Raw genomic sequence first — 22,407 nt, 5'->3', positions numbered from 1 at the left:
ATCCTCTTTTATCAGAGTTATAGATATTATCTTCTCCATATTAACGTATATAATTTCGTATTTTATTTATAAATGTGTCTGCTTCATCTTTTAATTTAGACTCATTACGTTAAGTCTTCTTATAATAAATTTTTTTTCCATCCACTTTTTTATGCTTTTTCTTAAATTTATATATCCCAGAATTAGAATCTTTAAGTCATACGTCATTAAAACCTACATTATATTAACTTGCAATGCCCATTAGAGAAATCAGTATCATGAATGATATAGTCGACTTTTATAGAATCTTCACACTTTTTTAGTACAAATTCAGAAATAGCGTTTAGTTTTTCCATATATGTACCGCCTTTGTTAATCAGTTAATTTTTGTTCAGAAGATATTTTTTATATTTTTGTTTAACAGTGTAAACGCCTAAATTTCCTGTTTTTGCAGATCTCCAGTATTCAACTACTTTCTTTTTGTAATAATTAATTATTTATTCATCAGAATCAGTAGGCTGTTTGTTCCATATATAATCTTCAACGACCACCTCTTCATAATTTTTAAATTCTTCTTCAAATTTGAGTGTATTGTCTTTTAAAGAATTTCTTAAATTGTTTATTATTTCGTTAAAGTCATCCATAGCATTCAAAGAATTTTCTCAAAATTTTCATTCAATTCTAATTCTGCATGGTTAATAGAAGTTACTTGCATATTCACAAATTGGAATGTTTTCCGTAGAAGATTAATTATATTCGTTGGATTGATACTCATTGTTATCATAAATACTACAAGTTATACTTAATTAACATAATTGAAATAAAAACACTTATTCCCAGACGCTTCTGATAAATATTATTTTTTATTGTCAAAATGTCTCATTCGACTAATTTTTTACTGCTAAGAGTAGAAGTTATCACAGGAATTAAATAAACGAAAACAGCAGCTTATCAAAGTGTAAAAATAGCAGATACTTCCTATAAATATTGTTTTTTTCCAGAATATCTCTTTGCACTTATCTTATCAATAAGAGTTATCACAAAAATTTAACAGACGAAAATAGAAACGGTCTAAGTGTAAAAATTCACACACTTTAGGGTTCAAATAATCGTCATAGAATTGTTATTTTATTGTTTTCACAATTTATACCATGTATGTCTCGTTTATCATAAAATTTCATTAAATTTCAAAGGAATATTTTTTTTATTAAGTTTGAAATTGTATAAATATAGGGGTGGGATACCGCTACAAATCGATTTTTTAATCAAATTCCGGAAACATCTCGGCTAAATTTCTCGATTTCCTTTAAAAATATATATATTTTAATTTAATTTAAGTGATGAAAAACTGGTACTCGAAAAATTGTAAAAAAAAAGCTTTAGTTTTACTTAAAAAAATTAGAGGTTGCAATCCTTTGGAGTACAAATAATTGTTATAAAACTGCCGTTTTTTAACAAATAATTTGGCGATGAAATTATATAATTATTTAATTTTTTTTCATAGGTATTAAGAAAAGTTTATTTTCAGGGGTGATTTTTAAGGGTTGTTTTCATTGCCTAAAATTGCTTCTATGCCGATAAAAAAAATACGTGTCTTATTTTTTTATCTTCTACAACATATTATAGTTACATAAAACTTGAAGGTGGACATCTCGCAAAGTGAAAGTATTAGACTCATTCTCTTTATGACGATCTAATTCAGTATTAAATCAGAAATACTACTACGCGTCGATAATCAGTTACTTCTTATTTACAGATTGAAGAATTATTTTGTTATACATTCTTTCCCATTACATATCTACACATATATATTAATTTGAAAAATAAAATATAAAATTAAATTTAACACATTCGCAAAATTTAGATAAGATGAAGTTTATTAAATTATAAAGGTTTTGTCACGCGAGACCCTCTCCAACCTGTTTCTGACGTGAAGAACTTTCTAAATAGTAGCTCTGATACAGGGAACTAAAAAAACTGGCTACGCTTGTTGCTAAGGCTTTATACAGTCCCACTGTACAGACATTCATGTATTGGCATTTGACTTGCTCCATATACAATTGAAATAACTAATAACACATGATATAAGCCTTCTATAAAAACCTATGTTATGTTGCAACTAATGATCGTCGCCAATGATATTAAGTATCTATGTTTATCATACGGTTTGATAGCATTCATTTATTTGGAGTTTTATTCATGATGGTCGTCTCTTCAAAAAAGAACAGAAGTTAAGGTGGTCTAAAGATTACGATAATCGTCCTTTTTAGAAATCAAGGCTTAGGTCTATATAAAATATTACTGAGTATACGTACCTTGGATGCCATTGTATTGTGCTTTTTTCACTGAAACATGAATAATAGGATATTTATCAACTTTTATTGTCTTACAAACAATATGAAGAGTATGGTTATAGAGATATCATCAGTTTACATGAATGTTAAAAGAGTATCTACACTAATACTTGTGTCAGACTGGATACATATAAAATAAAATAAATATATTATAACTAACCACATTCTTAAATAAAGGCATTAAATGTCATCGGTGCAAAAGCGCTACGCGGGCGTAGCGGAGACACAGAGAACGAGAGATTGGAGTAGGTAAGAGTTTGCAAACACGCAACCGGTTATTAGCTAATATAGTCACGGCTTCTGTTCAAGATAAATTTTGTTTAAATACCCAAAAGTAAGAGAGGAAAACGAAAGAGAAATATTATACTGAAGGTTTGCAAGTGTCAGAAAATCAAGAGAGGAATAGTCAAATGACGTGGCGACAAGGCGAATCCAAGGCGTGACACTACCGAATGACAGAAGAATCTTTGCTGAGATCTAGCGAGCGAAGGAAATATTAGAAGTACAAATGCGCGCTTGTCCATTTGACGAATATTCTTTGCCACGCTTAGAACCTGTGGGATCGTGTCTGATAAAGATAACCTCCGTAAGTTTCTTTTCTATAATTCCTCGTGCCGCATAAAAGCGTGCTAAGATCTAATTATATACATATTTTTATTTTATACTTTATATAACAAATATATCATTTTTTTAGAGAGAGAGAGAGAGAGAGAGAGAGAGAGAGAAAGAGAGAGAGAGAAAGAGAGACAGAGACTAGAATCTTTAGCTTCGGTTGGAACTCTCGGGCTTACTCAGATTGCTCCTTGAATAAGTGAATTTGATTTCTGATAAAGAATAGGTCAGTTAAAAAGGTTTCAAATAAATAAAAAATAATCATTTGGCAAATAAATAGTACGCAGTGTTTGGACGTGTTACTTTACTGTGCTTACAAGAAAGCCCGTTTATCAATCCGACCTCACCAATTTCAATATTCTATTGATATGTTGTAAGTGATAGAAAAATAAGTAACGCTTATTCTTTATTATCGGCGGAAAAACACTTCCAAGAAAGTGAAATCTGCCCTCAAAGTTAACCTCAAAAATGAATTTTACAATTTATCTTAAGTTCTAATTGATATTTTCCAATAAAATATATTTCATTTCTTTTCTCATGTAAATACGGAACAATTTCATGCAGTTCCGATTATAAAAAATGCAATTTTTTTTGACAATTCTATCATTTTTCTGTCTATTTTTGTAAAAAAAAAATTTTAATGAGCCAAAAAACCTGAAAAAAATATTATCATGGCTCGATTACAATAATAAAGTTGACCTGTTCGAGATTATTTTTCGAGACACCCTTAAAATCAAAAAACCACTTCTGTACAACAATATTTATCTGACTTATTTTTTTGCACGTAGTGAGGTTTCCATATATCTTTCTGCCTGAAGTACCAGGTTCATTAGATTTAGGTTCATTTACCACATTATTTTGCGTTTTATATTTCATTGCATGTGTGGATTCGTGTTATTCGAATTGAATTGATATAATATAACAAGAAAAGCATTTGTTGTAATATGAAAATTCCTAATAAAATTATTATGGTTACAGTTTATATCGGTTATCATTAAATCGATGGAATAAAAATAAAATTACAAAAAATATTAAATTTAAAAGCCCAATTCAATGGTACAAATCGCAATCGAATCATTCAAACTACTATTTTTACTATTCAAATAAGTGGTATTGTTGAAAACGCGAAAGAAAAAGAAAGGTCGGGAAACAGGCGCACGTGTAAAGCGATCGGAGAAAACCCGATGCCAAGATTAGAGCCGGAGCCTATTAAGAGTGCCTACTTCGGAAAATTGTGTGCGCGAAACACTCGGGATATATGCGCGAAAGACTCGGGACATATTCGCGGAAGACGCGGCTGTTCTCGAGGACCACCCGTGGACATATTCGTAATGCGAGCGAAAAAATTTTCAAGACATAAGAGAGAGTTGTTATAGTTGAGCGAACGGTAGGGCGAGTATTCATGTAAACTTGTGCGCGCTTTAGAAATTTAAGTCTTTATGTCACTTAATCATTAAATGTACGCACTTTGTAAACCTCGAGCAAACGAGACAACGAGACTGAGCGATGAATTGAGTGTGTGTGCTGACTCGTTTTTTTACTCTCTCGCAACTTTACCTCTGCGTATGGATGTGCACGAGCGCATTACAGCGTCATCGTGGCCGTGATACCCATCTTTAGCTTCGAGGAGTCGAATCTTTGAAGGCTATAGACCTCACGAGGGAAATAACCCTCCCAGGTGTTGCAGGTCACAAGAAACGGCAAGGGATAGCACATGGCTAACCTGTGGACCGGTCGGGCAGCAGAGAGAGAGAGAAAGAGAGAGAGAGAGAGAGAGTGAGAAACGGTCATAGCAAGAAAGGAAAGCGAAGCGGAAAAAAAATGGGGGAGTGCAAGAGTGCGTGTTCTCAAGGTCCGAAGCGGGGTGGGGCCTGCTAAAGATTGGCGGCAGGGGTGCTCGGAAGACCCTTGCGTGCTTCGTGCATGAAGACAGCCAGCAGTTCTGTTTTGGACTACAATCTGACAGGAATAAAAGAAAAAGTCCGTCTAGCTTGTTGCTCGAGCGCGGCGATTCAGTTTTTACGTGCTAAATTATTATTCGGCGTCGTTTTCTTTGTAAAAGTTATGATTCATTTTCACGTGTACGTAATAAAACAAAGGATTCAACTTGATTTAATTCACTTCGTCGTTTAAAATCTTATCTTGTTCAATCTCACCCTTAACAGGTATTAATAAGAAAAATAGTGAAAAAACAATTTATGTAGATGTGAATAGTGTAATCAACCCAATCCAAAGTCTTTTAATGTAAATCGAGAACGAAGTAAAAAAAACATGATTATTGATGAAGAAGATAGAGAAGATGTCGATAATGGTGCAGAAAATGGCACATATGCAAATGACAGCGAAGAAGACTATGAAGCGAAAGTATCGAAAAAGCCCAGAATATACACGCAGGAAAGGTTAAGTTATCTGATTACATATCTTGGTCTTGATAAAGACAAAACAGAGCTGCTAGTATCAATGCTCAAGGAAGATAATATTGAGGAGAGTTTTTATTGATTCTAGTAAAAAAAGTTTATAAGCTCTTAATCAACAAAAACATTTTTACTTCTATTTCTGTAGCTTACTCTGTGAGTCTTGACGAGGAATACAGAACATTAAAATTTTTTTAGAAAAATTGAAAAACTCTGAACACGATTAGCGAATCAGTAGTGATATTAAAATATTTACTATTCATTTGAGAGAGCAACGTGGATACATAGAGTATCCATGTTTATTGCATCTTTGGGAAAGTAGAGCTCAAGATAAGTATTATATCATCAAAAACTGGTCTAAACGTAAAGGATTTGAACCTGAAAAAATAATACTATTGAAAAAAAACTTGTAACTGGTAAAGCCTGAAAAAATATTTTTTCCACCTTTTCCCATAAAACTGGGGCTAATAAAACAATTCGTGAAAGTATTTGATAAAGAAGATTAATGTTTTGTATAATTAGGATGCCAATTTCCTAAAATTTCTGATGTTAAGTCGAATAATGGAATTTTCAATGGACCACAGATTAGGAAAATTATTAAGGATGACGTTTTTATAAATAAAATGGATGAAAAAGAGAAAAAAGCGTGGTTAGGTTACAAAGAAGTTATTCAAAATTCTTAGAAAATCAGAAGGACAAAAACTATGAGAAAATTGTCACAGATATGATAAGCAATTTTCAAATTTTAGATTGCAATATGAGTTTAAAATTTTTTTCCTTGAATTCCACCTTAATTATTTCCTTGAAAATTTCGGAGATTACAGCGAAGAGTAAGAAAAACGTTTTCATCAGGATATATCTAAAATGTAGTAAAAGTATCAGGGTAAATGGGACGAACATATGATGGCAGATTGCTATTGTTCATTACTAGCCACGCACGCTTTAGACAATATTTGTTCATTACAATTGTAATTAATAATATTATCTTTTCAAATAAATATAAACTCTAATTTGGTAAAATTGTAACGGAGAATCTCGGCTAGGCCGATCTCGTCCGTTTAGCTCTCGCAAATGTCCGTGCGCCGAGAGTGTGTGCGGTTGGTACACACACTCACGCTTGGACCTTTTGTTTACGAGGTGCTGAACACGGGCTAAGCTGACGACTGGAGCGATGCAGATGGCGCAGAAGAAGAGAGAGAGAGAGAGAGAGCGCTCGAATTGCGAATTGCCGCGAAAAATTCGGAGAGTGTCTGCTAAGCGATAAGCAGAGGAAGTCGTGCGCGCGGAAAAAACCGACGGTTACGGTTTTTTCAAGTTGGCCCCGTGACCTCGTCGACGATCATTCGTTTCGGATACACGCCCGGTGCGCGGACGAGTATTGGAGCGTGAGACTGGGTCGCACCCAGCCGTGTCCCGGAGTATACCCGGCACCTGTGCGTGTGGGTAACCGGCGAGGTGCGCGGGTGCGCGCGCGAGCAGTCTGGACGTGCTGCAGTACCAAACGATAAAGAGGCGGCGAAGACAACAGCAACAACAATCAACGGACGAGAGGACGAGAAGGAGGAAAATAGCGACGATAAAAAGAAAATACCAGCGAGACGGTCAACGAGGAGCACACCAGTGACGTCACGGTGCAGAGCGCTCTAGCCGTCGGAGAGGCTGAAGGTCGAGGTCGGTGTCGTATTTTTCTCTTGTCTCTCTCTCTCTTGCATGTTTGGGCGCCAGTTTATGGCTGGTAGTACGGCAGACCTGCTGGCTACCCGTTGATAGTCTATCGGCGAAAAGTGTTTATTGGGCATTTGTTATAGTATTTAGTTTTCGCAAGGGGGTCGGCCGGCTACCCAGCTACCGATTCACCTTCGCGTTCGCGTTTGTTATTGTACCGCTCGTAGTATATAAGTCCGAGGTCACCGTATTGTAATCGATTGTTGACAATTAAAAGACTAGTGTGTTAATCCGCTGTTGTGTTTATTCGCCGCTGTATCACTCCTCATCCCGACTTCGAATCTGTGCGTTTAACGTGTTTATGCTCGACGCGTTATTCAGTCGTGAGAACGTCTTTTGCTTCCCGAATCCCCGAATAAATAATTTGTGCGAACGGTCGCGAGCAACCCAGACGGGTACGTCCGGAATTCTCCGTTACAAAATATATAAGAAAAGAGAACAACGACAAAGTAGAAACAAAAAAAATAACAAAGAAGAACGAGTGTATAAGTCCATACCGCTTGATTATCTTCAAAAAATTTTAATGACTCGCTGATTATGTGCTTTAAAAATTATATCTCTTTTCCTAGTTTTATCTTTGAATAAAAATGTTCTACGCAGTTATATTCATCCTTTCAAAAAAAATAAAAATTCTTAAAACAAATTAACCCATTAATACCCAAGCCGAATCTGGTAGAGATAGCCTTGAAATAACTATTGAGTTCATGTTATAGATCAAAACTAATTTATACGTGTTTTTTCTTTTTGCATTTCCAATTGTTTATAAAAAGTAATTTAAACAAATTGACAAAAGTTTTAGTTTTTTGAGACACTATTTACGGCAATCGATTCTACGGGAAAAACCAAGGCGAAAACCTCTGTAAGATTTTCTTGTCAGACTCGATTTTGTTGGTGTATATTCGTTATAAACAATTTGAAACTGAGAAGTGATGCTGACAAAAACCTCTCTAACATTATTTTTTTCGACCCAACTGTTTTTGTTAATCATTATGGGTAAAAGAACTACTTTCTTCAAAACAGATCCTTAAAAACAATTACGAATGATTTTCTCCGTGAGTTTTGCAAAAATAAATATCACATTTTGAACAACAATATTCAGTCAATACTGAACAATTTTCGTTGTCACACTTTCTACGTTTCCCAACCTTTATCTGATGTTCCTCTGTCGGAGTTTTAACTTTTTTCTGTCGTTTGGGTCGATGAGTATTTTCGAGTTTTTTAATATAATATTCACAAACTTCCTCCACAATATCTTTTGAACCTTTCTTCTCATCTGGATGGAGTTTATTGTAAATAACAGTAGCATTAGCTAATGAAGCTTGAATAAGTCTCATGAAGAGACACCACGTCCATTTTTTGCTTCGGATTGTAGGCATAAGTGCATTACAATGCTGGTCGTGTAAGTCTACTCCACCCATGTGCCTATTATACATTGAGAAAGCTTGAGTAAAGAGAATTTTTTGCTTAGTTTTATTATGCCATCTTTTTATTTCAACTTTCTGTTCATCTCCGTATTTAGTTGAGAGAACTGATACAGGTTTTGAGTTCATCACCGTTATGTAATTCAGTTTTGAATTGGCTTCATGAACTGAGATAGTGGTTCCTCTATCAGCTTTCTTTGACACATCGATTTTTGCTTTGACGCGATTTTGACGAACAGTTCCTGTAGCCGATAATCCAATATTTCTTAAGTGAATCATGAGATCTGTAGATGTAAAGAAGTGCAAAAAACAAATGATATTTTGCCAGATTTTCATTTTTAACCGTCTCCAGGAACCTTTGAAGTAATTTGATAATCACTCTCGATCCCAAACAAACAGAAGCTAAAGGATTTTCAGATTCAGTACCAAACTTGCCCGTATATATATATCTAAATCATATATATATCCATCTGAAGAACATAGTGCCCATAGCTTTATCACAAATCTTATAGGTTTGTTCCTAATGCATTGCTTGATGCTAAATCTTCCAAAATATTTGACCATAACTTCGTCAATTGACAAATTATAATCAAAAAATCCATATCTCATACGATTTTCCCTAAATAATTTAAATAAATATCTGACTTTCCAGACTTTATCTTTTTCATCTTTGTCTTGAAGTTTATAAATCCTAATGTTTTTTTTTTATTTTTACAAATTTTTCCTTTGGCATAAGTTCTTTTATTATTGGACACTGCAAAAGTCGTTTGTTGGACCAATAGTCAGACTGCTTTTTCCTAGAATTGACTATAGTAATCATAATGATCACGATGAATCGGTTAAATCATCATTGGTTAATTCAAAGTTGTTTTCGGAAGTAGCTTCTCTAATAAAGTTTTTCATTGATTGAGAAAAAAAGAGTTCAAACAATTCCAAAGAACTTTTTGAGTAAAATGATGAAATAGATGAAAGATCATAGTCATCATCTGGAAGATCGTCATAATTCAAAGCATTATCACGCCAATCATACTTATGATTCGGTTCTAGTAACTTCTGGTCACTAGTATAAGAATTCTTTATATGTTCATACGATCCTGTAGGAAGCGACCGAAGTGAAGTATATTCTTCTTCATTACTTGAACCTTCATCTGAGCTCTCATGCTCTGTTGGAAGAAATGCAAGAAATCAACATGATGGTCACCATCTATATCATCACCGTCAACCATCTCATTCAAATCAGCAATTGTTCGCCTCGTTATGGTATTATAGTTTTATATTGAAGCATATAAAAAGAACAAAATCAGTAATTTATTCAATATAATAGAATGGTCTTCTATTTCACTGATTGTGAGTGACAAGCTATCGTCGAAATAGTATATGACACCGAACTATTTAGTCGATTTACATTTGAAATGAAGATAGGAATGAAAATTAGAAAGAATTATAAAATTATGAGGAATTTCTACTGATGGTGTGATTATTTCAGTACAACCATAGAAAATCTTTTTCAAGTTATTTTTAGTTCACATTCGGTTCGTAAAATTCAAATGATGGAAACTGGTTTCTGATTTCTAATTACAATTGTATGATAAAAGGCTAAAGAGGTTTTCGCCTTGGTTTTTCCCGTAGAATCGATTGCCATAAATAGATTATCAAAAAACTAGAACTTTTGTCAATTTGTTTAAATAACTTTTTATAAACAATTGGAAATGCAAAAAGAAAAAACAGGTGTAAATTATTTTTGAGCTATAACATGAACTCAATAGTTATTTCAAGGCTATCTCTACCAGATTCGGCTTGAGTATTAATGGGATAAATACTTACCAACTCTACGCAAATTAATCATAAAATTTCTTTTTACTAAGTTAAAACTAGACCTAATGTAATACGTATTATTATAAAAAGTAATTTATACAATTCTGTATTGTAAAAAAAGAAAACATTAGTTATAAAAAATAGAACAAAAATGATACTTTGATAGCCATTTCTTGAGTTAGGGCCCGTACCGTACGTTATGTAGATATTTTGCCATTTACAGAAACCGCTGTAGCTTTTTACCGGAAACAAATTTTTTGACGTGTTATGATTCATTTTAAAGCTCTCATTTTACCCTTTAGAATGAGTGGATTTATAATTAATTTGATTAAGTAGGGCTATAGTTATCACGCTTTAAATCAAACTACTTTTTACGACATACAAAAACAGAAATACCCATCAGGATCAAAATAAAATGGTGTTCAATTATTACTTGCTATTTGAATTATGATTGCTGAAATTAGGCCTGTGTATTATATATAATGATTAATTGATTTTATATATATATATACACACTATATATATATATATATATATATATATATATATATATATATATATCTGTGTGTGTATGCGTAAATATGTGTACGATGTACATATCTATATGAATATGCGCCTACATTTGTCATTGTAAGCATGTTTTTTTTAATTAATTTGAATCCGTAAAATGATACTTTACATTTTTTTTTTATAAAAAACGCTTTTATTTGTTTTTCACAAAAAGTGTATCATTCGCGATTTTGAATCAACTTAATTCTCATTGTATATGATATAAGAAACATAATGACGCAAGAATCGGCGGGGTGGGAGACCGATTCATTTAAATTGTCTACAGAACACCGTGCACAACGTACATTAGAGGCAAACGTTTCTCACAATTCTGATCTACCCGTCAGTATTCTCAGAGTGAACGCTGTGAGAGTCGAGTGTAATATAACCGCTGGAGCTTACTTGAACGGAAACACCGTTCATGATATTCACGAATTTTTTCCAGCAGTACCGCCTGGATATAAAATTATTGAAATTCCCTCTCACGTGATTTATCTTCCAGTTACGAAAAAGTCTATAGATTATTTACAATTACGCATTGTCGATCAAGACGGAAATTTAATTAATTTTCGCGATGAAGTCATAACCATCAGATTACACCTCAAAAGCGTATAATGGGAATTGCTTACGATTCAAAGAGTGGTAGAGGCTATATAAGCATTGAAAAATGCAAACTCATCATCAGTCGTCGACTGAAATTGAAAACGTCAACACGACGAACTCCAGTCATCAATCGTCATCGGAAAGCGAAAGCTTTAACGCGTCAAAGCATAAAGTTCCTAAAAAGTCTTGGGTTAAGAGTGGTTCCAGGTGGAAAATAAATTGCCTAACTTTTTTTTTTGCTGCTGCTTTCAACAAAATAATGGAGAATATTCTAGAAATACAGTCACCTGTCGTCTTCGATGAATCTTTGACTCATTACGAGATCCACGCTCATCAATCTTACACCAATCCATCGTTCAAAAATAGTTACGAGATTCGTATATCAATTCAACATCAAGACTTGTGCCTTTTATCATCTCGCAGCTCGTTACATATTTGTGGACGATTACGCAGCAACAATAAAACTTTGTTAACGAATACTGATTTTGTTAATAATGCCATTTGTCACATGTTTGTAGAAATCAGGTATGAGCTGAATGCTATAGAAATAGATAAATGTAAAAACATTGGTCTCACAACCGTTATGAAGAACTGGTTATCTCTCACTCCAAGTCAAACCTTGATTGCCGAAAATGCCGGATGGATAAATACCTTAAAACAAGAGGACCGTAAAATAACTAATGCGAATGGCGACTTTGACATTTTGATTCCTCCTGAGCTTCATACTTGGATTCGCTGAGGACTATCGCAAAGTGCTAATGAATATAAAACATGAATTAATTCTCGTAAAATCGAGTACTGATTTAAATACAGTTTATCAAACGAAGAAGACCGTGGCCGACGTTAAAACTTACGAAGAATTCAAGATTAATGTAACACGTCTCGAATGGCTTATGCTCTATGTGACTGCATCGAATACAAAGAAAATACGTCTACTAGACTTTCTAAAAAGCGAACGAAGTATTTTAATGAGTTTTCGTAGTTGGGAACTGTACGAATATCCAGCGTTGCATACAAACACAAATCACGTCTGGACAGTTAAAACGACAAATCAGTTGGAGAAATCACGCTACGTCATCTTATCCTTCTAAACCAATCGAAAAAATGAACCAAACTCTAACGCTAGTATATTTGATCATTGTAACATCAGAAATGTTAAACTGTACCTCAACTCTCAGTGCTATCCATACGGTAATCTCAACATTGATTTCAGTAAAAACCAGTACGCAATGTTGTACGATATGTATGCCAATTTTCAAAACGTATACTACGGTAAAGATGCCGAACCGATGCTCAAAATCTCGAATATAAAAATTACATGCCACTCGTAGTGATTGACTGTTCGAAACAAAACGAATCATTAAAGACTGCTCCAGTAGATGTGTGCTTGGAGTTCGAAACCAGAGAAATTATTCCCGAAGGAACTACAGCGTATTGTCTTATTGTACACGATCGCATCGTTCAGTATAATCCGATAAATGGAGATGTGAAGAAACTTATTTAGGAGAGGGGGGAAGGGTATTAAAGAATTGACTCTTTCCTCAAGCAGCTCAGTAGTAGCTTTCTATCGCAATGGAGTACGTAGTGGATATGCAAGGCTTCATGATGCCTGGCAAAACTTATGCTGTGAAAGAATTAGCGATACTTCCACTTAACTACAACGACGAACCGCTCGTATGCCTGTTCAAACCTCCCTTTCCATGGCGAAGACTAACGGAGAAATATAAGCGAGAAAATCTCTGGTTAGAACTCTACTATCATGGATTAACATGGAACTCTGGCGATTATAAATACGAAGAGCATAAATTCATCATCACAGATACACTCAAAGATGCCACAAAAATTTTCGTTTCCGGAGATTTGAAAAAAGAGTGATTAGAACGATATAGCCTGAAAGTTTTCGATTTGAATGATTAGGACTATTCACTATTCGAAAAATTAAAATCAGTTACCGTGTGCCCTAATCATAACGGCAAATACGTAACGACATGTGCCCTTCAAAACGTTAAATTAATGAAAAAGTTTTATATCGATGGCTGTTGTATGGATTGGGAAGAGAGCGATGAAGTCGTTGAAAGATTTCTATAGTGATTTTGTTTTTTAAGTAAATACTTTGTAGAATAATATGTATTTTTTAAGAACATGTAGAATAAGATATATTTTTTATCAATAAAAAATTTTTGTTTCAATTGATACAAAAAAAATATTCTTTTATTTTTTTATTAAACCATCCAACAAAAGCGAATTTCTTCGCTGACTCTGACGATGACAGCAGCAGCAGTTTATCTTTTTCATAATAAATTTTATATTTTTTTATCTACAAAAAAAATTTATACAACATAGATTTTGGATGAAAAAAATGTTTATTTATTAGTTGAGGTGGTGTACAATGATAACATGTATACATATGATTATTATTTCTTCTTTTCGTTATTCAACTGCTGATAGCCTTTTTGTTCAGGAAAATTTTTTGTATTGCTCGAAAATTTGGAAATACTTTGTTTCCATGTCGATGATTCTTTTGTTCTTCTTTTCGTCCGGGTCTTTCTGTATAAGACGAGAGTACTTTACTTTAGAGTAGCGATCCATTTTATTGGAATGCTGGTTCATGAATGATTCGATAATTCTTACACTGTGCTATTTATTGTAGCTTACAACCACGAAGTCTACAAATAAAAGAAAGTAAGCAGGTACTTGCACGTTTTTTTCTATAAAACCATCTTCGGTAGATGAGACACACATGTACGCACACACACGCGCGCACATTGAACATCAAAAAAATTATTATTATTCGTTATATACCAATTATAATAAATATTTATGTATAATATTTATTATAATTAGTATATTTATTAAAATTTATTATCATTTGGATGTATTAGCGCTTTGGTCCTTCCCAGCAGCAGCCGCTGGCGGCACCGCCGCCGCCGTCGCCGCCCCCCACATATCAATCGTGTAGCTAGTATACGCAATACCGTATTGCCCGTAGTAACAGTGGCTGTAGCTCTAGCGGTAGAGCATCGGCCTGCGGATCCGGAGGACGCGCGTTCGATCCCCCGATCCGTCCGTTTTTTTCCGATAAATTCAAAAATTTAACACACACACACACACAATAAAAAATCAATACGTGTAACACAGAATGCGCGCGCGCATCGAGAATACATCAGATCACGAGGAGAGAGAGAGAAGGAGAAGGAGGGAGGGGGAAGTGCAGAGAACGCACGTTGCGTCAGAACACATCAGCACACAGTGCATAGGAATCAAATCAGTAGGCTGGGAGAGGGGGAAGTGCAGAGGACGCGCGTCAGAGCACATTAGCATAGTATAGGAGAGGTGGGAGTGCGTAGAACGCACGCATAGTACAGTAGAGCAGGGGGGTGGGAGAACGCACGCCACATCAGATTAACTCAGTAGGGGAGGGGGGAACCTTCTGGCCGTTCTTTGCAAAAATGCACGCTGCATGTGGCTGTCACGGGAAAAACTAAAAGGAATAATCGACGTCAATGCATGAAATGTTACGGTATTCACGCCACTGCATCTTCTTTGTGATCTAACTTGCAAATTGTAAATAATTTTGGTAAGGCGGCGAAGCCTTGTCGAGTCGATTAGATTTTACACTGGTAGATGACGGCGTTGAAGCGTTTGCGTTGAAGCGTTTCACCGACATGTTTCTTTCACGATATTTCATTATAATTACAGAACCCAACCCATTATACTTTCGATACGTTGAGAATCGCGAAAAACGAGAAATATTTGTCAGTCTGATTGACGCCTGTGGACATATAGTCCGACACTCTTGCCTCTGCATGTTGCTTGAAAATGGAGTTAATTCAAACAATTTTTTTTTCACCGAATTAGTTTTGTATTCTTGAATTATCAAGTTCTGCAACAATATTATTATGAGTGAAAAACGCAAAAACATCCTCAAAATTGTTGCCTGCTCAAGCAAATATTTTTCAAGTAAAAAATTTTTTTCAAGTATAAAAATTTTTTAGTGAATAAACTTTATTCATGAAGCAGTAAGTACAATTCTCTGATTTCATATACTCAATAAATAGTTAATTTTTACCTTATTAATTAACATTATTTGGTCGATAAAATTCCTTCGGTCGGCATGGCAGAATTCAGCACTACTCTTATAGTTTGGTGTGCAACGTTACCACATAGCACAAGCATATTGGAATGGGTAGATAGAATCAATTTCCACTGACTGTACGTGAAATATACTTATTAAAATCCATTTGAAAAAATAGCTCAGACAGAAGATATTTAGACTAAAGCAAAAGTTCCCGAGTTCCAGCCACGTTCGGATTAATTTACTTTATTAAAATTTTGATAAATAAAAAAGTTATTAAAATAAATTAATTTTACAAAGCGACGATTTTGATAATTAGAATAACAAAAAATCTATTTGATTCCATTGGAAATCCACGTAAAATCCATATAAAATTCATTTGAATGCTAATGGACATCAAGCTAAATATCCACGCGGAAATACAGTCGGAATTTTCGGAAGGATTTTTTCAACCAGGCAGTTATTACAGGTACATGAATTGAATATTTTAAATAATCACTTTGTATACAGGCCCTTGCACTGCACCTATGCAAGTAAATTTAACAAATTTCTCTTATTTATGTCATATAGCACAAAATTATATTAGTAGATGACTTTTTTTTAATAATGACCGTTTTATTTGAATCTTTTTAATTTCTAAATAAAGTAAATCGACAAGATTTTAATAACAGAAAATTTCGTTTTGTATCTTCCGCCAGAAAGCTACAGAAGATATAAAGCTTTCTATAAGGTAATATTGGAATAAAAGTTCAAACATCCAATCCTTAGTTATTAAAAAAATTTTTTGTTATTTATTTATCTTCGATCAAATCTGTGTTAGATTTAATTTCAATACGCATTTAATTTTAATAAAAATATTAATCCAATACTCGTTATCAAAAAATAGATTCTGCGTTTATTTTCCAAATGTCAATAAATTATTAATAAAATTTGAAATAAACATACAGTATAGTTTTTTTGAAAAAAAAATCTCGAAGTTTATAGTTATTTTTGTCATTTATACCGAGGGTAACTTTCTCTTCGAAGAAATAATGTTCATTGAAATAGACTAGTTTCTAATTAATAACTTTAGGATTTTAATAAATGTAATATATTTATTGTTGCTTTGATTTTTACACACATATACGCACTCACACACACGTGAAGAAGCGATAAGTAATACATTCATATTTCTATCAAATAGTTTTAATATTATTTAGAGATAAACAATTATACGTTTATATTGATGCCAAACAATACCGCTTCAGTAACAGACATCTTAATTTTTACTCTTAGAAAAATTTTTTAAATAATAGATGAAATTTACAAACATAACAACTAACCGACACAATCAAAGTTTTAAATCTTGAATAGAAGTTATAATATTTATATTAGATTAATATTGAACATAGTACCTGTAATGCTAAGAAGAGACATAGTTTTGATGTATATTCAAGATAATTGATATGGATTGTTAATTAAGAATATAGATATTGCACAAATATATTCAATAAAAGCACAGCATCACACATTTCAATTAGTTAAAATCCGATACTATTATATTTGTTGAGATATTTCTATCACTCAAATAAAAATCCCTTAAATATTTGAGTTACAAATTTCACTTCATTCATTTTTTTCTTTTTTTGAATTTTGTTATAAAATCAACCATTCAATTGTTTTATCATTTAATTGAATTTTTAATCGAAACTAAAAACTTTCAATATTAGAATAAAGCTACCATATTCCGTACACAAATATATTTTATTATTCATTATCACTCCCGTTTCTTCCACATTTCAGTACTTATGTTTCTGTTTGTTTTTCTCTCTTTCTTTTTCATTTTTTCCCTTTATTACAATAGAAATGTTTGGTTTTTTTTCTCATTTTTCTTTTCATGTGTTTTGTTTTAAGCTAAAAGAACCATTTTTATTTTCATTTGACTCTCGCTATGTAACATGGCTTTCTACACAGTTACATAAGAATTAGCCGAAATTAAATTTTATTGTAACTGAGTATTTTAAATATCACTATTTACCTATAAATGTACGTAATAATTTTCTGACATGATGGAATGTCGACCACTACCGAAGAGCGCCGGCGCTAAACCGAGGATCAACGAAAATTTCCGAATTCTACCGAAAGGTAAATTTGTTTATCCTAATGTTCGAACATTCTAATAAACAATTTGTGTAAAACAAAAACTGTGATCCACTGCTTCTATTCTATTTTTTGAAGTTCTAAATTATTTGTTTTCTTAATTATATTTTTAAGAAGGAGGAGGAAGAAGGATGATGTCAAACATAATACTTATTTGATAAATACATAATTCAATACATTAGTCTATGAACAATCTAAAACTAAAAAAAATTATATTAATAATAATTATACATAGATATATTAAATGTAATATTTATTATTATAAAAAAACTGTCTTTTAAAAATTGGAAATAAAAAATTTTAATTGAATAATCACGTAAAACTAGAAAAATATATAATAATATATATGTGTATAATTAATTACTTATGTATAATTAATAAAAAATTAATACTACAATTAGAATAGTTATTTGCACGGTAATTAATTTGAAATACATTTAACAATGTACAAAAATAAATATAAATTTCAATAATTTTATCATAAATAATGCATTTATTTTTTATTGCAGTGTGAACCGTAAATGGATGCTTTATTTTTTCTTATTGCTGTGTGTTATATTCAAGAGTACGCTATAGTGAATGAAACGATCGATTATTATCGGTGAAGTTGTATTATTCTTTGCAATTTATATTCCACTACACATGCTTTTACCCACTTAAACTAAATATTAGAAGATGTTCAAAATTATACTTCTCGACAAAAAAAAGTCGCAGCTCGAAGAACTTAACAGGATTTGAAAGCTCGTTAAAACAGCTTTGAAATAAGTTCAGTCTGATGAATAACAAATTAAAAAATGAAATTTCTAGATACAAAAAACCAAAAACAAAATATTCATTTTTTTTACAGTCGCACATAATTCGATCCCATTTTAGTTTTGTATATCTTAAGTAAAAATTATCGGAATTGAAAGCTGAATAAATCCTCTTAAAACAATCCCTGACATTTTCCATACTATAATTTTTGCCATGACTATGAGTGTTTTTATAAAAAAATGTAATTTTTCAGTAGCGAAAATTTTAAAAACTAAGCATCCTATAAAAACAATCCTTGAGAAAAAATGTACAAAATATATAAAAATAATATTACAATGACAAGTTTTTGAGAAAAAATTTTTCTGTTTTTTAATCCAAATGGAAAAATTAATTTACTATAATACTTTTATATTATAATGTTTATAAGATGATATATCTTTAAATCAAAAGTTCCTTGAAAATTATTGCAATAGAAAAATTTAAATTGTTTAAATTCTGTGAATTTAGGCGTTGTGGACATGAAAACTATTTCTTGGGATATGAAAACAACATTTGTATTTTTTAAATTTTCTGAAATAAACTTTAATTACTTTAAATTCTTGTTCCCAAGCAGTAGTTAATTCATCGTCATTGTAAGTTTACGTATCCCAGATAACAAAACAAATTCTTTTCTAATCTAAAAAGTATTCATATTTATAAATACGAATTCACTGTCGTATATAGTTGGAAGAATTATTCTAAAATAATTCTTGTTATAATTATTTTCTGACCATTTACAAATTATTTTACAAAGATTTCAAAAGAATGCAATGAAATGCGCTCAAAACTTTGAAGACATTCTAAATTTTTAATGATTTTGTTCAAATCATTAAAAATATATTCATTTTCAATTTCAAATATCTTACGGGTCAATTCTTTCTATATATAGTTACGGCTCCAAATGATTGAATAATATATGTTACAATAGTATAATAGAATTGAGTATATAATCAACGACAAAAGTATTCATACGTAAAGAATTTTTTTTTTCAATTAAAGTACAACAGTAAACTAAAAGAATGCAGACATAATTTAAGTATTATTCATTTCAAATAACAAATTAACAGAAAAAGAATTGATCAATAAAATTATTTGTACAAACTTTCAGATTAAAACAATTACACTATTTCTTTCAACAAATATTGATTTTCTTTACTAAAAAAATATTACTATCAATAATTAGACACAAATTGGGAATCCACCTAGGGCATTTACAATATTATTTCAGACATTGTTCTAAAGATAAGAATTCTTAATCTTATGTAACAAATTACCTACTGACTTTATTGAAAAACTATGTTATTTAATCAATATAATTTAAACACTGTTAAAAATTTATATAATCGAGTTATAGAATTTGAATATTTTTCAACCTGCAAGTCATTTTTAAATGGATTGACTAACAATGAAAAATCAATAGTCAACGACCATACAAATATTTATGTTTGTATAAAGTGTGGAACACAGAAAATTTATAAAGTTGTGCCTTCTACTTCAAGTGTTCTTTTAAGTAGTATAGCAATGTACGAGGTGTGATCAAAAAGTAAGGTGGATTTTTATTTTTCTCAAAAAATATTTATTTATTCGGACGATTTAGATATAGACGATTGTATTAGATGGAGAAATCTAACAATTAATGCTATAATTTCAATTAATGAATTTATGAAACGATCTGATTTAAGTAGAGGAATTCGACAAAGATGTCAAACTTGTGATTGTCATTTGAATTCTATTGAAGTCAATTTAAGTAAAACTATAAAAGTTGGTGGAAGTATACATCCATTAACAGCTATTCAGGATGAAATTCCAGGAGATGGAGTTGTTTGGAGGCCAATTCATTCAGCCTTTGAAAATCGAATTAGTACAGTCTGTATAGTTAATCAACATCATTTAGATATAAAAACATTTCTAGTTGCCGCAAATCAACTGTTACAAATTAGAATACCTCAATTTCTTGCTATCCATAATAACTTAAAAATAAATACAGAAATGGCATCACAATTTATTATAAAGAAAAATCAAGAAGAAGATATTCAAATCAAGTATTTCAATACAGAAAATGTTTGCATTTATAAAACTACTGATCTTGATAGATGATTTCAAAATAACGTTAAAGATATTATACTTAAACAAATCGAAGAATTTCAAGAAAGAGACTCAGGCTGGTCGTTAAAAACTATTGTTGGTCTCACTATTAATATAAATAAGTATAATCCATTAAAACCATGCATATGTATACCATTACCGTCAAGCTTAAATAATAAAAGAGCCAGTGTTAATGTTAAAAATGAAAATAATGAATGTTTTAAATGGGCTATACGTTCATGCCTTCATCCAGTTGAAAAAAATCCAACCAGAGTAATTAAGTACAAGCCCTATGAGAATGAACTGAATTTTTACGGTATAAGCTTCACTGTAAAAGCAAAAAGTATATCTAAATTTGAAAAGTTGAATAATAGACGTGTAAATTTATATATACTTGAAAAATATGGATCGAAAGATGAAGTCTCACCGTGCTATACGTATAACGAAATTAAAACAAACTAAACATATGAACGTACTCTTAATACAAAACGATTATATTGATGAAAATGATACTAATTGACCTCGAATATCAGTGGATGATGAAAAATACAAATTAGAAACTCACTACGTATGGATTAAAAATTTATCTGCTCTTCTTCGTAGTTAAATTACTCAACATACTAAAAAATTTATCTTTGTGAACGTTGCCTTCATTATTTTACTAACGAGGAAAATTTGAAATCTCATGAAGTTGACTGTTCCAAAATAAATAAGTTTCGGATTAATTTACCTGACGATGCTACTTTAGAATTTAAAAATTTTAAGCATAAAGAGGAAGTTCCATTTATTATATACGCCGATTTTGAATGTCTGTTAAAACCTATAGAAGATCTGAATAGAAATCTCAATGTTAAGAGACATAGTTTCCAAGAACATAAAGCCTATAGCATTGGATTATATGTAAAATGCCGCTATGATGATAGTAAGTCGATATATAAGTCATATAAAAAAAAACTAAATGAAGATGAATCACCAGCATTGTGATTTATAAAGCAATTGAAGTCCCTAGTGATTGAGTTAGAAAAGATATATAATAATGCAATAAAAATGGATTTATCATTCATTAATAAACAGGCATTTATAATGGCAAGAAGATATCATATTTGCAACCAATATTTCCAAGAGAACCAAAAACGATTTCGAGATCATTGTCATTTAACAGGAAAATTTAGAGGTGCAGCTCACAATCATTGCAATTTGAATTATAAAAAATCTGCTTTCATACCAGTCGTATTTCATATCTTTACAGGCTATGACTCATATTTTATTATAACAGAAATTGCTACTAACTCAGAATTTGAAGGAAAAATCTCTGTTCTCGCTGAAAACAAGAAGCGATACATACCCTTCACAAAAGAAGTTGCAAGCAGTCGAATTAGCTTTCGTTTCATTCCTTTCGATTTATGCCTACATCTCCAGATAAATTAGCATATTATTTACCTCAGATAGATATTGTACAAAGAAAATTTCAGAAAGATAATTACACTTTAGAACAGATTAATTTACTTGAAAGAAAAGGAGTTTTCCCATATGAATACATCCAAAATTTAAATAGACTAACTAAGACAGAGTTACCATCTATTGAAAAATTTCATAGTTAATTGACAGATAGTGATATTCCTACTGTAGAATATAAGCATGCTCAAAACGTATGGAATATTTTCGGTAGTATTTGGAAGAAAATAGATTTAGGAATGTATTCTGATCTCTATCTGAAAACTGATGTACTTTTACTAGCTAATATTTTTGAAAATTTTCGATCAACCTGTAAGAATACATATGATCTCGATCCTGCTCATTATTACACTACCCCTGGATTAACATGGGACGCGAAGTTAAAATAT

At 31.9% G+C, this 22,407-nt stretch overlaps 1 protein-coding gene across 1 annotated transcript in view; it reads right to left on the bottom strand.

The window, feature by feature from the left end:
* Window positions 1–17,581, bottom strand: part of LOC131666951 (putative uncharacterized protein DDB_G0282133) — a 1,302,717-nt gene extending 1,285,136 nt beyond the window's left edge. Inside the window, exons 1-2 of the mRNA XM_058940077.1 lie at window positions 16,942–17,581; window positions 2,295–2,324 (exon numbers count right to left, since the gene is read on the bottom strand). Of these exons, the coding sequence (XP_058796060.1) occupies window positions 2,295–2,324; window positions 16,942–16,963 (52 nt within the window). The 5' untranslated portion in view covers window positions 16,964–17,581. The remainder of the gene's footprint in view (window positions 1–2,294; window positions 2,325–16,941) is intronic.
* Between the last annotated feature and the right edge of the window lie 4,826 nt (window positions 17,582–22,407).

Source organism: Phymastichus coffea, unplaced genomic scaffold (assembly GCF_024137745.1).
Source record: "Phymastichus coffea isolate CEN01 unplaced genomic scaffold, Cenicafe_Pcof_1.1 PCOF00004, whole genome shotgun sequence".
NCBI classification, from domain to species: Eukaryota; Metazoa; Arthropoda; class Insecta; order Hymenoptera; family Eulophidae; genus Phymastichus; species Phymastichus coffea.
This window is presented reverse-complemented; position numbering and strand designations above follow the sequence as displayed.